Source organism: Aptenodytes patagonicus, chromosome 21 (genome assembly GCF_965638725.1).
Source record: "Aptenodytes patagonicus chromosome 21, bAptPat1.pri.cur, whole genome shotgun sequence".
Classification (NCBI taxonomy): Eukaryota; Metazoa; Chordata; class Aves; order Sphenisciformes; family Spheniscidae; genus Aptenodytes; species Aptenodytes patagonicus.
The window spans coordinates 2,399,146-2,420,725 of NC_134969.1; the positions used below are offsets into that span (position 1 = coordinate 2,399,146).

At 48.2% G+C, this 21,580-nt stretch overlaps 1 protein-coding gene across 1 annotated transcript in view; it reads left to right on the forward strand.

Moving 5' to 3' along the window:
• Nucleotides 1–21,189, forward strand: part of CSMD2 (CUB and Sushi multiple domains 2) — a 309,987-nt gene extending 288,798 nt beyond the window's left edge. Inside the window, exons 58-71 of the mRNA XM_076357104.1 lie at nt 2,857–3,033; nt 4,414–4,593; nt 5,821–5,994; nt 7,169–7,342; nt 10,446–10,519; nt 12,002–12,113; nt 14,015–14,194; nt 14,784–14,849; nt 15,437–15,598; nt 16,179–16,291; nt 17,040–17,127; nt 18,293–18,431; nt 19,007–19,183; nt 19,746–21,189. Of these exons, the coding sequence (XP_076213219.1) occupies nt 2,857–3,033; nt 4,414–4,593; nt 5,821–5,994; nt 7,169–7,342; nt 10,446–10,519; nt 12,002–12,113; nt 14,015–14,194; nt 14,784–14,849; nt 15,437–15,598; nt 16,179–16,291; nt 17,040–17,127; nt 18,293–18,431; nt 19,007–19,166 (1,799 nt within the window). The 3' untranslated portion in view covers nt 19,167–19,183; nt 19,746–21,189. The remainder of the gene's footprint in view (nt 1–2,856; nt 3,034–4,413; nt 4,594–5,820; nt 5,995–7,168; nt 7,343–10,445; nt 10,520–12,001; nt 12,114–14,014; nt 14,195–14,783; nt 14,850–15,436; nt 15,599–16,178; nt 16,292–17,039; nt 17,128–18,292; nt 18,432–19,006; nt 19,184–19,745) is intronic.
• The last annotated feature ends 391 nt before the right edge of the window (nt 21,190–21,580 follow it).

A 21,580-nucleotide genomic window follows, 5' to 3' on the forward strand; every position in this document is an offset into this window, starting at 1 on the left:
GTCGCAGCACCAGCGCGTGCAGCCTGTTGTCACACCCGCTGCAGCCAGCCGCTGGCTGCGAAACCCCTCCAGTCGGCAGCCCTTCATGTTTGATGAAGCCACGTGCAGATGTAAGAGTTAGCAGGGAACAAGGGGAGTGAGGCAGTGTGCCCTTGACTTCGCGGCAGACCTGAGGAAGCAATAAAGTGTTGAAAGGAGCTTACAGCTCCCAGGTTTAGGGCAAGTAGCTGAGTTCTCAGGAGGACTCAGAGGCATATTTTTAAGTGTTTGGTTCTCCCTGTGCCATCTCCTGTTAGACTTTTAGTGGAGCTTGGAGCCTGCCACGCTGAGCTCGCCCCATCCCACTGCTTGGCCTGGAGCTGCTTGGCAAATGTTGTGCTGTGGGTAGGCTTTAGAGGTGTGCAAGTACTTGGTGGGGGTGGAGTTAATTGCATTTAGCAAGCTTTTCCGTGGCGTTTGCTCAAAAAGGAGTTCATAAAAAAAATAACTGTAGGAACAAAATTTACTTTAATAAAGAAAAAAAAAACAGAAACCCCAAGGTGGGGGGTTCTATAATGATCTGTAAGTCCCAGGGATGTTTGAAATGTTTCAAAAGCAGCAGTGGGGTTTGGCGTTGTAGGAGTGCCCTGCGGTGCTCCTCAGCCTGGCAGCACAGTACAGCCGGTCTGCAGGGCCGGAGCAGACTGTAGGGGTGGGGGCTCTTGGGTCTTCAGCACAGGCGGGGAGACACGTGCTGATCGGGGTGTGAAGGGTCTGGACTCCTGCGCTTGTCTGTCATGTCTTCTGCAACGTGCTGGAAACCGAGACTCGGGCGAGAGGAGCGGGACGAGCTGGCTCTCAGCACCCCTTGCACGCCTTGCTGCAGCAGAGACTCAAACCTTTCTTGTCGTATCAGTCATTTCAGCTGAGCATCATCTCCTGAAATATTTCCCTGGTAAAGAAGCAGCAACTCTAAGAAATCCCCATCTGATGCAGCTGATTTTCAGGTTATTTTCTTGAATTTTGACTTCAGTTTAAAGGTGGTTGGGTTTGAGATTCTTAAGGAGACGTGAGTGGGTACGACTATGGGACTTCCAGGGTCTTTAGGATTTATACCCTGTTCAAAAACCAGCTTTCTTTTGGGGCCTAATTTATTTTACATCTCCCACTGAAGCCAAAGGGAATTATTTACCCGCTTACTGCTCACTTGCATGATTAGGTGCTATTTATATTTAAATTATGATTTTAAAAGTTTAAACCTTTCATCCTTACGTTTATGGCTTCTTTTGTATCTAACCTATACAGGTCGCAACTGATGCACGCTGCGACTAAACCATATCCATGGGTCTCCTTGTAGTCACAAAAGTACAATTTTTGGGTCATCTGTGTGTGTTTGGCCACGTGCATAGGTGGAGGAGGTTGGGCGGGAGAGAACAGCTGATGTATGGGCAGGCAGTGAAATAGTAATTTAGAGCTTTTTCTGAGTTGATAGAATCTGACTTTTATCCCAGCATCTCTTGGAAATGACACTGTGTATCACAGAGACGTTGGCTGCATGAGAAATCTGTAACGAGAGCGCACCTCAGATGATTTTAGTGCCATGCAGAGTTTCTGTGCACACAGTCCAGAATGGTTATTAGTTTCCTCCTGTCAAACAGATATGCCTCCAACAAGCTCAGGTGTTAACAGGCTGTCAGCAAACCAAGCAACAAGGCAGAGGGAGACTTCTCTCCTTGCGTTGGTGGCCTGTGCTCCTTGCTTTCCTGCTGGGGCCTGAAGTTGCATTTCCCCGTGGAGGATGGCTGGCAATACTGTGGCATGTGTGCTGGGGAGGAGTCCCAGGGCAGGGACGGGACACCTGTGTACGCACAGACTGATGCTCTTGCAGAGATCATGGCACGCGGCTGGGGAGGGGTGGGAGCCAGGAATTTCCTTATCAAAGAGCTGGGAGCATGCGGGTTTAAACCTTTCCTTGATTCATGTGATTTTCTTTTATGTCCTGTAATTTCAGAGTAAATGAGGGCTGGGTGCAATTATTGCAGGTGCTTATTTTGTCATGACAGGGCTTTGTGCACCACCATTCACTCTGATGCCCTTTTATTGCTGTGGTGCTGAGGTACTTCAGACATAAAACTTGGACGCTGACAAACCTATAATTGTATTCCCACAATATTCTCCCTCCTCTGAAAGCATCGTTGGATATAGCTGGGCAGTGAGCAATGCCACAGTGGGAGAGCAGCGGGCTCCCTTGCCGCTTTCATTCCTTTGAAGTCTGCAAGGTTGTCGGCTTCCTGAAGGGGCTGGAGGCAAAGCTCAGGTCCGGGCTCCCAAACTCCTGGAAGATGGAGGGGCTCCAGGCTTGGCACCACCTGCTTCATTAAGCTGTGGGACCAGATGTGAGATTGAGAGCTGGGGTAAGGCCTCGCAAAAAAATGGACACAAGTTCTTCCTTCAGCCTGGAGGAGCAGGCAGGAGGAGGTTGCTCCCAGGCTTGGCTGTGATGGTGAACTGCAGGATCCCCCCGGGAGAGGAGCAGGACTGGTGCTTCAGGGACTGACTGGCTGCAGGGACGGAGTTTTTTTTCAATCCCCTGCCAGGGGTGCTGCACACAGCCTTGGGACGTGCTGTCTGGCAAGGTGGAGCCCTTGCTCCGAGCTGGGGAGTGGTGTTTGGGATCCTGTTGGGTTGGTGTAGCTGATTTTCCAGAGAGCAGCCTGTTGTGTCTGAGCTGATCCAAGGGCTTTGCGGCTAATCTTACTTTTATTGAGAACAGTCGATTGCAGGATGAAAGCCTTGGGTTTTGGTTTTGGGGGGGTTATTTGTGGTTTTGTTGTTTGGTTGGTTTGTTTTTTTTAACTTTGCCATTTTGCTTTCTAGTTATATCCTGTGGAAACCCAGGAACCCCCAGCAACGCGAGGGTTATATTTAACGATGGCTTGATTTTCTCCAGTTCCATTATATACCAGTGCCGGGAAGGCTATTACTCCACAGGAGTGCTGAGCAGGCACTGCACGGTGAACGGGACGTGGACTGGGACCAGTCCAGAGTGCACAGGTGAGCGCTGGGATGGGTTCCTGGAAGACGAGATGAACGATGCTGCCAGGCTCTGGGGACGGGTTGTCAGGGCGTGTTGGACGCTCGCTGGAGATGTGCACACACACGTGCCGTGCTGAGAAACTCGGCTAAACTGTCTAGTGGCAGCAGCAGTCGCTCAGCCTGCAATCTCTGCAAGTACCTAATGGAAAACTCATGCTTGGGTTTGTTTTTTTCCAGTTGGATGAAGGGAGCTCTGTAATAAGTTTCATGAGTAGATGTCAGCCAACCTGGAGGGGCTCTCCGGGGCTGCTTCTGAACGTGAGCGTTCCTGCCTGCCAGTGTGCCGGCACCGGGACGTGCGTGGGCAGAGCCCCAGCTCAGCAGCCCTCAGTGACTGACGGCTCCCACCCGCAGGTGCCGGCAGCAGGAACGTGGATGATGGCAAATGTGGTCTTACGTAAGAGACAGTAACTAGGGTAAAGAGATGTCGTAGTTTAACTTCAGTCGGCAACTGAGTACCACACAGCTGCTCACTGATTCCGCCCCCCCACCAGTGGGATGGGGGAGAGAATTGGAAGAGTAGAAGTGAGAAAAACTCGTGGGTTGAGATAAAAACAGTTTAATAATTGAAATAAAATAATAATAATAATGTAATAATAATAATACCCAAAGCAAGTGATGCACAGTACAATTTCTCACCACCCACCAACCGATGCCCAGCCAGTCCCCGAGCAGCGGCCCCCCTGGCCAGCTTTCCCCAGTTTCTGTACTGAGCATGACGTCCCATGGTATGGAATGTCCCTTTGGCCAGTTGGGGTCAGCTGTCCTGGCTGTGCCCCCTCCCAGCTTCTTGTGCACCTCCAGCCTTCTCAGTCGGTAGAGCACGGGAAGCTGAAAAGTCCTGGACTAGTGTAAGCACTGCTCAGCAACAACTAAAACATCGGTGTGTTATCAACGTTGTTCTCATCCTAAATCCAAAACACAGCACTGTACCAGCTGCTAGGAAGGAAATTAACTCTATCCCAGCCAAAACCAGGACAAGAGAGGAGGGGGTGCCATGGGCAAACTGTCTTCCACCTAGCCCAGATTTGACCCAGGTTTTATTTAATGTTTAATGTGTGTTAATACTTCTTGCAAGGTCTTAATGTGCCATTAAGATCACTGCTCACTCCACTGAGTAGAAGCAAAGTTTTCTCCATATGCTGTGGCCCAGCCTGCTCCATAGCTAGCGCTGCTCTCCAAATCCTCTGTGCTAGAAATGCTCCCTTCTCCACGATTAGTGGATTACATCCTGCGCTGAAAAATGCTCAGGACCATCAGGTTTCTAGTTACTGCGGATCCAGAAGTGAGAGACAAGGGATGGTCAGCCAGAAATGCTGCTTTCTTTTTCTTTGGCAGTGATCAACTGTGGTGACCCTGGTGTGCCAGCCAACGGCATTAGACTGGGCAGTGATTTTACCTACAATAAAACAGTGGTGTTCCAGTGCACGCCTGGGTATATGATGGAGTCAGACAGGGCATCTTCTCTAACCTGCACGAAAGACCGAACCTGGAATGGCACCAAACCTGCCTGCAAGGGTAAGACTGGTTGCTGTAAATATTGGAGGATATAAGTTTTACAGGCCACAAACTTTTTGTAATTTGTGACAAGGTAATAGGCAGCAACTACTGCACAGTGCCTGGGGCCCACCTAGAAGTTTCTCAGTCCTGTCATTCAATCTATCTCCTGTGTTTATGGCACTTACACAATTTTATCAACATAGCATGAACATCTTGCTATCTTTAGGTCTATCAATCATCACAATATGCCTGGGAGGGAGGCAATTGCTATTATCCCCGTAGTAGAGAAGGAAAAGTGAAGCACAGAGAGCGAAGTGACTTACTCTTCGCAAAAACTCAGATCAAACTCGAATGAAATACTGTGTTTTGCAAGCACACGCTTTTTGGCATCATCTAGAAGTCTGAAAAATGTTTCTTCCAACTCCTTTCATTATTTCTCAGTTCTGAGATTGCCTCTGTAGTTCAGAGATAGGAAATGGAAATAATAGAGCAGTTGCAGGACAGGCTGAATCTCTTCTGCAAGTGTTTTACTCACCCACCAAGTGTAGATAAGGCTTGAGGCAGCATATGTGTGCTTCTTTAGCAATCTGGAAAATTCACCTGTCATGAATCTGATATAAATGCAGACCACATAGAGACTTCCAAATATACTCCAGTTCCTTCAGAGGCTGTAAAGAGCAATTCTTACACTCCTCTCTCATTTTCTCCACTGAGCTAATGTTGCAGGAATAATACAGAATGTGGCCAGAGTCTCATTTGGAGGCCAGGCTGATTTGCATGAGCTTAACATCTTTCCCAGTGCTCCCCTGAGCTGAAAAGCAAAACACTGCAAAAATGTCATATTAAAACACCCTAGAGTAGATGAAATACAGACCGGTTGTTGATTCAACTGGTAATCTGAAACTCAGCCAGGTTGTCCAGAATGTATGAATCTTTCGGGGAATCTTAGATGAGTTTTCACACTAAGTCAGGCTGGATTCTTACCTTCAGTTGGAAATGAACACCGACTCAGAAATCTGACTTTGAGATTTGGGATTTGGTTAACCCCAAACTTCAAAGTGAAATCCTGGGGTTTACAGCTGCACGCACAGCTGGAAAAGTTTGTACAGCCCCCTGCTAGGCCAGTCCCAGGAGGTGCTCTTTGAGAGCAGAATAGAACTTTGATCCTACATGAATTTGCTTGTTAATGGAAATAACTATGCTGAGAAGTCAAGAGAACTGAGCGTGCTTTTGTTTTTCGTTCAGCTATCATCTGTAAATCCCCACAAGCCATCCCCAATGGGAAAATCGTGGGCTCAGATTTCAGCTGGGGCTCCAGCGTGAGCTACGCCTGCCTGGAGGGGTATCAGCTCTCCCTGCCTGCTGTGCTGACCTGCGAGGGGAACGGGACTTGGAGTGGGGAAATGCCCCAGTGCTTCCGTGAGTAGGCAGCCGTCTACGTGTTCACGCATGAATTGGGTGGAGGACTATGATTAAAACCCAGTTGTTTGATGCTCTCTCTCTCCAACATCTCTCGTCTCCATGTAGCTGATTTTAGTGCCAGCTCTGCCTTGCCTGGCAATATCATAGAGGCTACAGATTGACTATTCTCAGTATGCGGGAAGTTAAATATCTGGTTGCTGTGCTTCCTACCCCTAAGTCCAAGGGAAGTCTTGCATTAACTGAAGTCAGTGGGAGTTTTGCATGCCAGGAGAAAAGCATGGGGATGCTTCGAGTGCCTGTAGCCAAAAGTCTGAATGTTCTCCCCACCTCAGCAGCCAAATTGCTGGGAGTCTCGGTTTGCCACCTCTGTAACGAGGAGGCAGTAGTGGCCATGGGGACGCAGTCAGTCACTCCACCTCTTGTAACAGAGATGTGAGGTCACGTTTGCAGCAAGTCTGAAGATCTTGCGTGTTCCTGTCCACGAGGCATCTTTAAAACTGGCTGTTTGTCCGTGTGCCTCCCTAGTGACCGAGTCTTCTGCAATTAGGGCTCTTGAAACTGCCAAAGGCCGTAGGAAAAAAAACCTTTTGGTAAAGGGCGCTGTGTTATTGCAGCAGAAGTTAGGAATGTTTTGTGAAGGCAGAGCTTTGGCTGGGTGGAAACCTGTGTGCTTGATACAATAGCTAATGCAAAAAAATTAGTTAAACGTCTCATAATGATAAAGGCAGATTTGAGTTTCTTTTCTTGGCTGAATGGCTGGCAGCTGCACAATAGCCATTTTCATATTAAATCATACAAAGCCCTCACTGTGTTCCTTGCACCTTTCCCTGGATCTTGTATAATTAGTGGGCTTTCTGTGTGGCATGGAACCATGTAGCAATTTGACATCGTGCAATTAGAGATACATTTTAAAACTAAGCATGCCGTTAGGAAAAAAAAAAAAGATGGGGGAGAAGGTGGAAGTTAATTAACAGCAATTGACAAAAAGAGAGAATTACAAGGAAAGTAGCCAGCAACGCCTTCTGCCGCTACTAATTCCCTTGTCAATCACAGAGTTTGATGGCAGGGAGTGGTAAGGTTTGGGCCATTAATAGACCCATCTTTAGCTTATTAACGTTGCTTGCTCTCGAGGAGGTTCATCGCAATCCACTTGTCTCTCTGCCTGTTGCAGCTGTGTTCTGCGGTGATCCAGGGATACCTGCTCAAGGCAGGAGGGAGGACAGAGGCTTCACGTACCGCTCTTCCGTCTCCTTCTCCTGCTTAGCCCCGCTCGTGCTGGTGGGATCAGCCCGGCGGTTCTGCCAGTCCGACGGGACGTGGAGCGGGACCCAGCCCAGCTGCATAGGTAAGGGGAGACTCCTCTGTCTTGCATCTACAAGCAAAGAGCTTTGAGTTGTCACCTTGCTTTTCCGTTTGTAGCAAAGTTGGTTTTATTTTCTGGGTTTGCAGAAATTAGCACTTCATTTCCCTGAAAATCAGAATGTATAGGGATGATGCCTTCGGTTTGTGTGTACTAGCTGGTGGTAGACAACCCGTCTCCTTCTCTTGGGGCGTGCTGCTTAGATTCAGCACCTGTCCCTGCCCCTGATGGTGGTCAATACATAGTGCCTCTGAGGAAGACAATCTCCTCCCTGTTACTGCTCCTCAGCGCTGTGCTTGGGCTGCCGGTGGGCAGGAGGGAGAAGTTCCTCTGCAGAACTTCCAGGTTAACTTTTGCAACCTGGGCCGTAAGGTTTGAGGGCTGTGTGAGAGCCTGCGGAGGGTAGCGCCACGCAGAGGTCCCAAAGGCTGGTGCTGCCCGAGTTACCTCTGGGGCTGGGGATGGTGGCAATGCACCAGTGCAATGCTGCGCCTGCACTTGTGCCCTGTACTGTGCTACCGCTGCTACACCCTGGACAACATCAGAATTGTTGTCTTTGTACAGTGCTGCGCTCTCATCTCTGTGCTGCTTCCAGGCTTCCTCAGGGATCTCCAACCCAGCACGCCGCTCTGCGGAGATGCACAGTATCACTATCAGTGATGGGACTGAAAATGCAATTTGACCGCAGAGAGCAGCCATGGGTTGCTGTGGAGGGGAGCTCTTCTGCTCACAGAAACCAAGCAAAACCAAGTTCTGCCTAAAGGGTGCACGTGAGAGCTTATGTTCTCTGCTGCCTTTGAATTATATCCAGAATGGCAGAATAGCAGCTCCTAGAAGTATGAAAGTGCTGTATACAGAGATCAAAATCCCACAAGTTGCTTTGCCTAGCTGCAGTGTTGGGATTCAGGCTGAAATTTCCACACATTCTTCAGGTGCCCATTTTCTGGGGCTTCCAGAACCCTTTGATTATGCAGCTCCCAGAGGTTTCATAATTAGTCACAGCATTCTCCACCTATTTAAAACTCTGGCTACATTCTTGAACTCCAGAGCTCCTGTGGTGATAAACTGCACGGGATATGTGCTGTTACCTTAACTGTCTGCCTGAACACCACCATCATCACCTTATGTGGGCATCTGGGGCAGAAACAGATCTCAGGCTGTTCTCCACGGTTTTCAATCGTTCTAGCTACATCTTAAATGCATCACCAATTACAGTAATGTAAAAGTACTCGTGGCCTGAACCTCCAAGTTTCCTATTGATTTCAGTAGGAGCTTTCTCACGTACAAAGAGTTGGGAGCACCTGCCTACTGTTGTAAATACTGCCTTTAAATGCTTCATCACTTTCTTGCAAATCCTTGTCCAGGATCGTATTGTACGTGCCTGGCACCCAGCCCTCCAGAGCCATCTATGATTGAACCCAGCAAATACAGCTGTTCGTGCCGCTGAGGAAATGTACTTAGAATTTGTCTCCTCAAAACAAACTATGGGAAGGGAGGAGACTTGTGTGTCTGCAAAACCCTGACCCGAAATGTTAGTTTCTGACACAGGCAGCTGAACCCAAAGTGTTGCCTTTATTCAGATCTCACCCATTTTTGAGACATGTTAGATTGCCAGCACCACAGACCCCCCAGATGCAGCCAGGAGACTGAGGCTCTGCCCTCCACCCTCTGCCATCCATCACCTGCTACCTCATCCAGCAGTGGGGCTCTTTATTTATTTATTTTAGACACTGTGATTTATCTGGGGGCTTCCATGGAAACTGCATCAGTGATAAATGACAGAAGCTCAGCAGAGACGAATGACGGAAAATGAATTAGCTTGTGTGCCGCAGTCCCAAATCAGCCACACTTTGTATCCCTTGTTTAGTTACTCGCCGCAGCTCCAATGACCTGGGGACGACACCAAGTAGTGCATAATGTTTCAGTGTGAAGAGGCCGAATTAGTCAGATCATAAGGAACAAAGGCAGAACAGTAAACCACCATGCCGTTAGGTACAGAAGTTGTGCTCCGTTGTCCTATAGCTGCAGGCTATAGTGACAGGCCACTTCTGTCCCACCGCGTTGGATTGAGGAGACTTCTCTTAGTTTACTTCTTGTCTTGCACAATCCTGTTAATTGGAGTATTGTGAGTAAGCACAGAGAGGGATTTGCTGTGGGGCTTATGGTCCTTCTCATAGCAGTGTTGAGCATGCTGAAGAAAGAAGGCTGGGAATCCAGAGCAGACTCTCATTTGATTGCACTGAGATCCTGCGATGCTCCAGCTCCCTGCTAACGTAGCTACCCCTGGCCAGGGACCGGAGCATCCCTGTGGCCAGCATTGCAGCTTAGCTCAATCCTGTGATCTCAAGGAGCAGGGAACCTGCTGCTGCTGAAGTGCCTTTCAGACAGAAGCTTCAGTTTCCTTTGCTTAGTTTGGGATGCTGATATTAATGTGATGCATCTCTGCCTTAATCCCATCAATGCCCTGCTACTGTTGACATGCTGGGGGAAAAAAAGAAAGTGATAGATGCTAGAAGAGTAGCAGCAGGTATCCCTACTGAATCGTGTGTATTCATCTTCTGATAGATTGAGAGCAAATGAGGCATAAAGAGAGATTATGTATCCGAGATGCATTAAAATTTCCAGCCCCCATCTATCACTACAAAATAACGAGATGCAAGCGACGGCCAAGCTGCGCCCAGAAGGACAAAGGCGCTGACCCAGGGTACGGGAGAGGACAGGGTCACCACAGCCCTCGGTGCAGCGGGTGGCCAGTGGAAGCGGAGGGCACAGCACTGGCGCTTCGCTCATCGTGTGTGGAATAGGGGAAGGGAAGAGAGTTGTCCCTGACACAAGATTTATGTTCTTTTTCTCCTGGGTGATAAGAGTGCCTCTGGTTAGTTTGCATTGCAGTAGTCAGGGATTTAAGAAACAAAAAGATCCATGTATTTTTCCTTGTTGCTATGTATTCCTTCTGTAGCAAAATATTTCTGTCTTGCTGCAAAGGCACAGCACAGTCTTTCTGTGTGGAGAGCAGGGAAAGGCAGAGCTCTGACATGGCTTTCACAACTGCTCCTTTAAAACGCCGCATCTGTTCTGTTCTTTTAAGACCCCAGCCTCACGACGTGCGCGGACCCCGGCGTGCCTCTCTTTGGGATGCAGAATAACTCCCAGGGCTACCAGGTACTGTCACGGCAGTGGGGTCCCCTCGGCTGCGCCCCGATACTTGCTGTAGTTAGTCCGTGTCTGAGTCCTTACATGGATTAATGTGTCTTCCCGTGAGCAGGACATCCCGGTGTGCTCCATTAGACCTCAGAGTGCATTTGTATGGGATTAACTAGAAATGCATTATTTATGGTATTAATTACAGTCCTAATTAATAGTTATTAGTGTAATTAGTATTCACATTGGAGACATAATTTTCATTCATTTTCAGACCAAATTCTGTAGGTGGTTTTCTTAATCTTAGCTCCCATGCAGTATGAAATTGGTGGAAAGCAGAGAAAAAAACCAAAGCGATTCCCTGGGGTGCTCCATCTCTAGCCTCCGCTGCTGTCCCCGCTGCCGTCCCTGTTGGGTGCCCATTCCCCGCTGTGACGGAGCCGGGTGTGGGGCTGGGATAGTTAATTCCATGGGTCTACTCCTGCCAGAGTGGATCTTTCGGTTTTGCTGCTAATTAGTTATCTTAATCCTGAGTTTTAATGACTTAATTCTAGTTTTTAATTAACACTGAGACTCCGTAAGTCTGACTTTTGTAAGAGTTGCCAGTCTGAGAGCTGCGCGCTGTAGTGGAGCCACCTCAGGTGCTCACGCAGGGGATGAGGTGGTGGCTGGAGCAGAGAATGTTACGGGGAAATGGTGCCTTTGGATGTGGTACCCAGGGGACCGCAGCAGCCAGCTGAGAGTCCAGGAGCAACTGTCTGATAAAACCCGGCTGCGGGGTTAGCGAGGAGGTGGCCCGCATGGTGCGGCCTTGCTAGGGAGGATCGGAAAGGTACTCAAAGCCCTGCTGGGCAATTTTATTCTAGTATATTCTGGTTTTAAAGCAAATCCAGTTGCAATAACGGGGCTTGCAGCCTGACAGCATCATACTGCCGGCCTGTCTGAAGCAGGGAATGAGCTCCATTATATGATAATGGTTTGGTTGAAATAATAGTAATTTGGTTGAAACCAAATGCAGAAAAGTGGATAGTCTGCAAAAAGTAAGCATACCCCCAAAATGTTGAAAAGTCAGTTTTCAGGTTTTGTGATCCTTTTTGCTATTCACAATCCAAATTGGCGCTTATAATATAGCTACATGGCTAGATATATAGCTACAGGATGTTTGTTGATACTAGTTGTATTGAACATCCCTTTTGGCAAAAATTTCCACCCGTTCTAATGCATCTATGTTTGATGCTGGCTTTGGGTATATTTAAAAGACAAAGCAGCCTCGCCTCTATCACTAAAAGAAACAACTCCCTGCACAGTTAAAGGCCGCAGCTTTCCAGGGGCTCTGAGAGCTTTCTCGACACCAGACTCTGGCAGGGCGGTGAGGGCAGAAAGCAGGTGGCTGCCCTCTCCAGCATATAGAAGATGGAAAATTATAGAAGTACTTTTGTATTATAAGCATGGGTGAATCACATTGCACTGGGAAGTTCAGTGGTTTATCTCCTATTGTAACAGGTGGGAAGCATCATCTTTTTCAAGTGCCAGAAGGGATACCTGCTGCAGGGCTCCACCACCAGGACCTGCCTCCCCAACCTGACGTGGAGCGGCGTACAGGCAGACTGCGTCCGTAAGTCTTGGGAGAGGTTTTGTCAAAGGAAACTGGTGCCTTTAACCACACTGTTGCCTTGTTTTGTTGCTGTGCTTCACCATGCAAATTGCCGGCTCTGAAGAGCTGGTAATCTGGGGGGGAGCTCTGAGAAAACGTATCCTTGAAGAAAAGGGAGATCACACAATCACTTCTCTCCTGACATGACTACACCAGCAGCCGCTTCTGATTTCAGATGAGATTTTTTACTTGTCCCTTCCTCAGAGACATAGTTTCAGGTGAGACTTTGTTTTGTGCTTCTGAAACCGCATTTGATGGCTGAGATGTGAGCTTGCACTCCAGGGACCAGGGTTAACATTTAGCCAGAAGGGCTCTCCGACAGAGCAGCGTTTCTCCTCATCTTTAATAATGTGTTGCTCGCTCTTTTAAGCTGTCCATCATATTTTCCTTGCTACACCAGGAGGAGTTGAATTTAATCTATTTGAGTGGTAATATCCATCATAATATCAAAAGTATTAAAAACCTTTTTCCTCTCCCTTGTGAGGTGGTTTATTGGTGAGAGATTTTTCCACTAACAAACCCTGTAGGTGCTCGTTCTGCGAGCAGCCCAACCGGGGCACCCGCCTTTAAAAACTCCTACATGTAGCATCAGGGGAGAGGGGAGCGGTTGCTCTGGAAGGAGCTGCCCTCCCCTGCTGCCTGCCTGGGTGGTGGGAGCGCGTCCCCACATTCACAGGCTTCTGCTGAATTGGGAGACTGCAAGGATGCAGCAGCAGCTGTGGCTGTACGTGGGATTTTGCTCCTGGTGCTAGGTGCATTGAAATAGAAGATGGTTTTGGCTTACCCGTGCCAGCAAGGACTACTGAGTTGTTGCCTTTAGGTTTTTTTGTAAAGCCTTCTCCATCCGCAGCGTGGAGTCGGATGCAGTCACTGCTAATGAGTGCTGAACTGTCGCCTCCGAGCTGGGCTGCGGGCTCGCAGCTGGGGCTCCCAGACCATGTGAGTTCGGGTTAGTCTTTCAGCTTTCTGGGTTTTATATTTCATCTTCTGTAAAACAAGGATGAAGATAATACCTCGTGAAGGCTGTCAAGGATTTGTTTTCATTCATGAGCAGTTGGAGAGCTACAGAAAGGGCAAATTTACAGTGTGGGTGAGAGGGAGCTTCCCGGCTCTGTGATTTATTCGTTTTGTGTCGTAACTTCTCAAGGAAAGTGGTGACATATTTACAACAGGACCTGATAGAGCAGTGTGGGCACACGCTTGCTCTGATGGCAGGGAGCTGGACAAGCTCAGCTTCAATTTCTGTGGCCAGATTCTGAAAGTTATTGAGCAATTACAGGAATTTGACTATTGCATGCTTCTGAGGACTTACCGTGTGATCCTATGGACAGGTGGGTGCAAATTATTAGTAGGACAGTGGTCCTGTGAACAGAGATCATACAAAAACAAATCTATAACGCACTCACTGGAATCACCGGCTTAACTTACTGCGTCTTGATGTCCTGTAAAGGCAGTTTTCAGTCCACAGACATACCTGGGACACAGTTCTGGGGTAAGAGTTCAAAGGAAGAAGGAAGGTGTCTTTAGTATCATTTGGTTTTGACTTTTTTCCCTTAAAAGGTGGGGGATGGCAGAGCCTGGGTTTCAGTTCATGGAAGCTGGAACCAAGTGAAGGATCCCCTGAGAGCTTTAGCCAGAAAGAGCAATCTAGCCAGCGAAGCACGGGAAGTGGTCTCATTAATTCATCTGGCTGGCAAAAATCCAGGCATGGCATTGTCTCCCTCAGTGAGCAGAGAAAGCTTTTGCTGAAAAAAGTTCTTCTAAGAGATTTCTGTCCTTGCTGACGTCATGGTGTCACTCTTCTGCCTTTCTGTGTACAACTGGATGGTGTCTTTCATCTCTGTTTTCCTTGTGCTTTTCAGCTCACCACTGTAAGCAGCCGGAGACCCCCTCCCACGCCAACGTCGGTGCTCTGGATTTGCCATCTCTGGGCTACACCTTGATCTATTCCTGTCAGAGTGGGTACTACCTCACCGGAGGATCTGAGCATCGAACCTGCAAAGCAGATGGCAGCTGGACAGGAAAACCACCTATTTGCCTCGGTAAAAGCTCTGAGCAGCGTGACCCTGGTTTCCCATTTGCCTGCGCCTCTGCGGAGGGGAGCATTGCAGCCCAAGAGAAAACAGCTGTTCTCCCAGACCTCCATGAGGGTGTTTGCATGGCTGAGCTGGCAGTAGAGACCACAGCTCTCACAGGGTCCTGTGCAGCTCCCAGGGGAGAGGCAGCTGGGGGATTTTCTGCCTGATGGTTTGGATCTAGAAGCGTCTGCACGAGACAAAGGTTGTTCTTTACCTCACACACCTTTTACCTATCTCAGAGTCTTAGATCAATAAAACGTAGTGGTCTATTGAAACAGAGCTGCGTGGCTCTTGTGCAGCATGGTAGCTCTCTCTGGACGCTTTGGTTTGGAGCAGGTGGCAGGGGAGGACAGTAAATGAAAGCTTCGTGCTGTTTCAGTGAGCTGGGCAGGACCCTGTCCAAAGCCCTTGTACACAGGGACGTGCAGCCACGTTACGTGTGTGAGCAATGCCGGCCAGAGGCTGTCCTCTCTTAGCACCAGCACAGTAGAAGTGTCTCAACAGCGTCAGATGCCGCAGTATTCACCGGCGGTGGTTTGCCCCTCTCTTTCAGCCGATGTCCGCCCCAGCGGAAGGCCGGTTGGCACCGCACGGGACCCACCACTCGCCAAGGTGTCAGGTACCGTAGCAGGGCTCGCTCTTGCGTGGGACGCGTTAGTGCTAGACCTGGACCTTACCAGGTCCATCCCACCCTGTCCCTTCCCCAGGGCAGCCAGAAACCCGGCTGTTCTTGCAGGTCTTGAAACCGCTGGGCTGGTGAAAGCAGTCCACGTGCCTCATCCTGTTCGTGCTTCACTGGAGAAGGGACAGGAGCCTTACGGGAGTCGGGCACCAACATCCACTGCCCTCCCCAGGGCACTCCAGAGACTGGAGCCCTCTAGGATGTCTTATATTAGACCTTTTTTTTTAAAAAAAAAATGGTTTTTGTTAGCTTTTCCTAAGAAATTATTTTGAGGGTTGGTTTGTTTTTAAAACTTTAGAAGCATTTTTTGTCAAAACAACAAAATTAGTCATCAGCTTGTTTGTTCTCCTCTCTTTGGTTTTGTACTCAGTGATAACACAGAGAGTGGGTGGGATTTGAGGTATTTAAATACGTATTTGTGAATTCAAAGAAAGAAATAAATTTGCTCTATTTTGATTTCTGAAAAACGGAAATAAATGGCAATGCTCTTGTTCTTCTGCATCCCCACTTGCTGTGGTTTCTAGTGCCTGCTGATGTGTTTGCAAGGAATTCCCTTTGGAAAGGCTCCTACGAATACATGGGGAAAAAGCAGCCTGCGATGCTGTCTGTCACTAGCTTTGACGCTGCCACCAGTAAAGTCAATGCCACTCTGATAGACCACAGCGGCGTGGAGCTCCAGGTGTCTGGTAAGGGAGCTGACATGGCCATTTGTAGGGATTTACACTTGTAAGTGGTCTCACAGAGCGAGGGGCAGCATGCTCTGCTGTATCGATCATGTTGATGTTCTGATTGAGCTTTACAGAACCACCCAGGTTTGAAGTCTCCAATCTCTGATTGGACCAAGACAAATAAAATATGTACCTGAGTTTGCTTTGACTCTACCTGAAGGGCAGCTGAACCCAGTCCATCGTCCATTCCCTGCATGCTGGAGTGGTGGACTTGTAGTCCAAGACAAACGAGTAAAAGTTGTGAGCGCTCCTTGTCCCTGCCCTCCATGGAACACCAGCTTGTTACTGATCCAGCAACGTAACCTAAACATTAACAGTTGAGTCTCTTCCCATGCACAAAATGTCTTTAATATCCTGGGGGGTGGACATGGGATTATGTGTTTGCGGTGTGTTTCCCGGTGCGTCCCACTGATAGGGTTGGTAGGAGGAGTCCACTCTAAGATGATGAGGTGATTTCTCTGCTCTCAGGTGGAAAGCTAATTGCTTCAAACTCAGAGAGTCATTGTGATCTAGTGATGAAAAGTCACTTATTTTTCAGGCATTTACAAGAAAGAAGATGTGCACCTGCTTCTCCAGGTTTACCAGATAACGGGGCCAGTGGAGATCTTTGTCAACAAGTTCAAAAATGATAAGTGGGCTCTAGATGGACATGTAAGTGCCCGGGCACCTCATACACAAAGTCCACCCACACAACTCCTCCCGCTGCTGTCAAAACACCAGCTTTTTTCTCGCTGAAGCTGGGGGAATAACTCCCTTAGCTGGTGGCAAGATGAGGCTGCTATCCTCCAGTCACCTGCTCGCTTGAAGGGGACATAGGGCATTCTTCCAGCACGCGAGATAACATTACATGACAGTCAGCTCTTCCATGCTCCCTTGCAGCTGTATGGGGTTTTTTTTATTGCCCTATGGTTTTAAATCTGTAAGGCTTCCAGATAACGCTAAAGGAGAAACCAGCATGATTCGTTCCATTTTAACATTTTATATCTGTTAAACATCAAGCTAGAAGAGCTAATCTTCCCTAATGGAGTCAACTTCTCACCTCAATTTCTGTGTCTGGTAACTTCTCATGCCCTTAAGAGATCCACTGGAGCTTACAAGAAACATGCGTCTGATTGACCCATGGCCCGTTGTAGCCCAGAGCCTTCGCTACACCTGTTGGATCAGCAGTGTGTTCTGTAGTTTATTGCAAACAAGATTTTTTTTTTTCCTTCCTTTGAGATGTGAGAGTCTTAAGTTGTTGGGCAGCCAGACTTCTTAAAAAAAAATGCCCTGATTTTCTGGGGAATTGAATTCAATTAATGCTGTGCATGAACTTGAAAGAGGCTGTGACAGGATGGGTGCTAAAATCCCAGGGAAGCGTTCAACAAATCTGTTGATCTCTGGTCTCCTGTCGTTGCAGGTCTCATCAGAGTCGTCAAGTGGCACGTTTGTGTACCAGGGCTTTGTGCGTGGCAAAGGCTTCGGGCAGTTTGGCCTTCAGAGACTCGGTAAACTTCCTCTGATTACTACTTTTCCCCTTGATTTCTGAAAGCTAGATTTTGATGGTAGCGGAGGTTTTCAAACAGGAAACATTTCTCCTGTCCCTGGCTTTAATTTTATAGCTGTTTTTGAACAGTCAGGTTTAACTTAACCCTTTCCAGCTCCCCTCCGCACATCGTTCATGAGAGAGCTGGCAAAACCCAAACCAGCCACTGGGGTAGAGAAGCCGGGTGCCCTCAAATCTCTGTAGCCCAGGGGGGTGGGAGATGATCGCGTCCGAAACGGCTTCTGTTTGTTCACGTTTGAGGCAGAGCGGTGCCGTGCTGCACGGGGAGGAGAGGGTCCCCATTGCCTGGCAGCACTTCCACCCTGCCCGTTGCTCCTTTCCCATCTCCAGTTCCTCCCTGTACGATGGATGCAGCTGCTCTGCCCTGGCTTGTGTTTAAACACTGAATATATTGAACACTGGATATTCTGGCAAGGGGGGGCTAAGCCCATCCTCAACTTGGCTAACACAAGATTTGGGGGAGACAAACACCACCAAAATTTTTAATTTGGGAACAAAGTGAGGCATTTAAATAAACAGGTTTCTATCAAAGACAGAAAGAGTTTGGAGCCACAAATAGCACCTGGACCGTGTTTTTTTTTTTCTCCATGTTGCCAGGTGTCTGGCCTAAAAGCCCAAGTCCCATTGCTACCACAAAAAGTGTCTCCATCTCACTTTCGGAAATCTCAGAGGCATTTGAGGGCTTAGACGTCCCAAGGTCTAAGCTCTTAAATATGTCTTAAAATGTGGCTTGAGCTCTTCGATCTCTTAGGGTTTTTGGAATCTGACCCTGGAGTCTTGTCACCTTTATGGAGAATTAGATGCTAATTATTGCAGCCTTTGAAAGTCTCCCTTTAAAGCCTAACTTTTAAGCATCCAAATTTGAGCATTTTGGTAAGATAAATCTATTTACATCTCTCTTTAATTGTAGTTCTAAATAAATGATGTTGTCTAAGCTAGGCTGCATCTCCAAACCATTCTTCATGCAGCTCAGAAGCTTTTGATTACCTTTTACAGCAACACTTGTAACCATCTTGGCCTGTTGTTGATAATGTAACCTGTATCTCGAGCAAACCCCATTTCCCTCAGCGGTGTTTTGAAATGTGTTTACTTCTGCTCTGTTTCAGACATCAGCATGATGGAAAATGATCCAGAATCAATAGGACACCATTTTGCATCAAACAGCAGTTCTGTGGCAGCTGCCATTCTTGTGCCTTTCATAGCCCTGATTATTGCAGGGTTTGTGCTTTATCTCTACAAACACAGGTAGGTTTCAGGAACGGTGCCAGTAGGTGAAACAAACTCGGGGGACTGACAGAAATATTTGTGAGCTTGCCTTAAAAGCACTCCCCCTAGACCTGGCTTCTCATCTAATTCAGAAGGTGAAAAAAGAATGGAGCAAGCATGCGTGGAGGGGCGAGGGTGTTAGGAGAAGAGTGTTGAAGGCTTTTATGACCGTTAAGATTTGTGGCAACATTAAGTAGGATAAGGCAAAGTAAATTTCATATTTCAGCATTCAAGGTGGCTTTGCGTCTGTTGTAAATTAGTTATTTCTCCTGATCAATGCATTGCTGTGGAAATGTTGCTGCGCTGCAAAGCATCGTGCAGACTGGCCGCTCTGCGCAGGGAGCACTTTTAGGGCTGTAGCAAAGCCCAGGGAGCTGCCTGTGCTACAAATCTATGGCAAGATTTTTCTATAGGTCCCTTCTGCTTTATCCCCAGGTGTTTACCCTCTTCAAAAGTAGCTTTTTCCCTTCCAGTGACTTCTTGTCAGGGCTGTTCAGCTGGCTACAGCAGGAGTAGCCGTGACCTCTCTGGATTTTCTCTCTGACATCCTGCAGGAGAAGACCAAAAGTCCCATTCAATGGCTACGCAGGCCATGAAAACACCAACGTCCGAGCAACGTTTGAGAATCCTATGTATGACCGAAACCTGCAGCCCACGGACATCATGGCCAACGAGACGGAGTTCACAGTCAGCACCGTGTGCACAGCTGTATAGCACCCGTCCCCGCTGCGGTGAGTGGGCAGAAAGGGAGCACAAGAGTGGGACAGTGCCACCGCCCTCCTCATGTTTGTCACTTGTAAAATGCTGGGTCGAAGCAGTGGTTCAAAGGAGCACCCTGAGTGGCTCAGATTGCCCAGGAGATCATCTCTGCCCAGGGCAAGACCCAAACCAGCATCCCCATCTCTGGGTGTCAGGTGCTCACTGCCAGCTGGGGCGAGACCTCTTGGGCACCAGTGGCAAAGCAAATCCAAATAGCCCTGTGGTGAGAACAGTGACCAGCTAAAGGGAAAAATGAGTCTCTAAGAGAGATCATTCACTGTGTGACTCCAGACAGGGTGTTTTGCACAGTGATTGGAGGGGAGGGTAAAGCAAGGGGTTTAAAAGTTTTACTGCACAGGCACAGAGAAATAACTTAATGTTATAAACAAAAGTACCCCGTGGACTTTAAGAGTGCTGCTAGACTGGAACGTTCTTAGTTTGAGACAACGAAGCCATTGCAGGCTTTCCCAGCATTTCTGTGTGTAGTAGCAAACTGTTACCTTCTCTCTGTGCATTCCTTTCCTATCGTCCCAGATTCCACCGGGGTCGGTGTCTAGTGGATGATTGTGTTTCGCCTCACTAGTCTTCATCCATTCCCTCCCCATCTCCCTCCTTCCAACCTTGTTGAGGCTGTGGAGAAGCTGCTACACCTCGTTGGACTTTGTGTTAACTCCTGAGAGACTGCTGGGTTGCCCTCTGTCGTCCTCACCCACCCTCTCCATCCTGCCGTGGATAATGAAGCCAACCAAAGGTCTGCTCCGGCACGGCTCCTCTCCCCCACCTGCCGGTGGGTCTCAGCCCAACGTCAAGACCCAGGGAAGTGGAGAACCTGGGAGGCAAGGTGATGGGAAGGCTTTTACCACCTGTTCTTGGTTACGTGTTCCTGGAGGGAGCAGTGGGGTATGTGGGGTCCCACCAACTGCCCCCCACTTTTGGGAAGAGCTTGGACCACAGAGGGAAAAAGCAGGTTGCACTGCACAAGGTGCTGGCTGGGGTTAATGGAAAATACCAGTATGGGACAGGATGAGTACTCGCTTTGTCTTTATTTGGTTTTGTGGGTTATTTCTTTGTTGTTTTTTCTAACCCAGGGCTTTTGCGGAGGAAGACTTTTCAAATGGGACCTTTTCAATGAGAAAAGCGAAACTTTGCAAACTTTTCTCCTCTCCTCCGTATTTAATTTTCCTTTGGCCATTCTTGCTGGGTTTCTTCTGCCCCATGTTCCTTTCAGGCAGCTCTCAGGGCTGGTGAGGAAACGTCCCCCCATCTCTGGCCCCCTCCCAGCAGCTGCCGATTTTAGCTGTGTCCAAACACCCTAATCAGGAAATTGCTGACAGACACGAAGGGACAGAAACCTCTTTACAAAGAACTCTAACAAATACTGATTTCCCCCCAGTAGCATTCAAAAGCCTTTGCCCTTTCCATATTGATCCTCCAAATGGCAATGCAATAAGAGTTTTAATTTCTATCCAAAGCTGTTCCCTTTATTTCCCAGGGGCAGAAAGGTTGCCCTGGCTTTCATGAGAGCAGATAAGACGGCTTGACATTTTTCCTCCGTTATAAGAGAATGATGCTTTTGTGATGACACTGTCCTCCTCTAATAAAGAGGAGAGCTGCTCTTGTTGATTCGGGGTTTTAGTCTGCTTGGTTTGAGTCACTGTTTCTTAGGCCAGGCTGGAGTCAAGGAACACAACAGTGCCATTTTACCAACTGTAAGTCAAGTGAAATACAGCTGGTGTAGAGCAGTATGTGTCAATGAAGCAGCTTCTTCTTACAGAAGACTTGAAGGGAAAACAGAATTAAAACAAATGGAGCGGTGTTTACATCCATGCTTGCATTTAAACGCTGGATTTCCCCTACCTAATGTCAGCTGAGGTTTTGTCTAACGAAAATCCACAGGGTAGTTTTTTCTGTTTTGTTTATTCTTTTATTCTGTGTGTGCGCGTGTGTGTATATATAAAAATATATATTATTTTTTTTACTTCTGTCTCTTATTCAGCGCTCTTAGAGTAAGCAGCATTCTACAGCCTAATTGCTGAACAGCCAGCCTGCCAAAAAATGCCATCTCTGCTCCCCAGAGCATGCAGAGGTGCTCTGATTTATTCCTGAGAGGTGGGCGCAAGCGCGAGCCAGAGCCCTGATCCAACACGGACAGAAGTCAGCGAGATGCTGCCCACGTGGAGGTGGGCACACAGGTAGCTCAGGGCCAGTGCCGGACTGTTGGAGAGCGTGTCCTGCAGCAAGCCGCGCTCCCAGCTCATGCCAAATACACAAACAGGCAGAGATGGTTTCACTTTCCAGCTGGTTGTGGGACTAAATTCCCTGGGGTAGCCAGGCCGGGCTGGCAGTGGTGCCTGCCCCTCTCTGGGCAC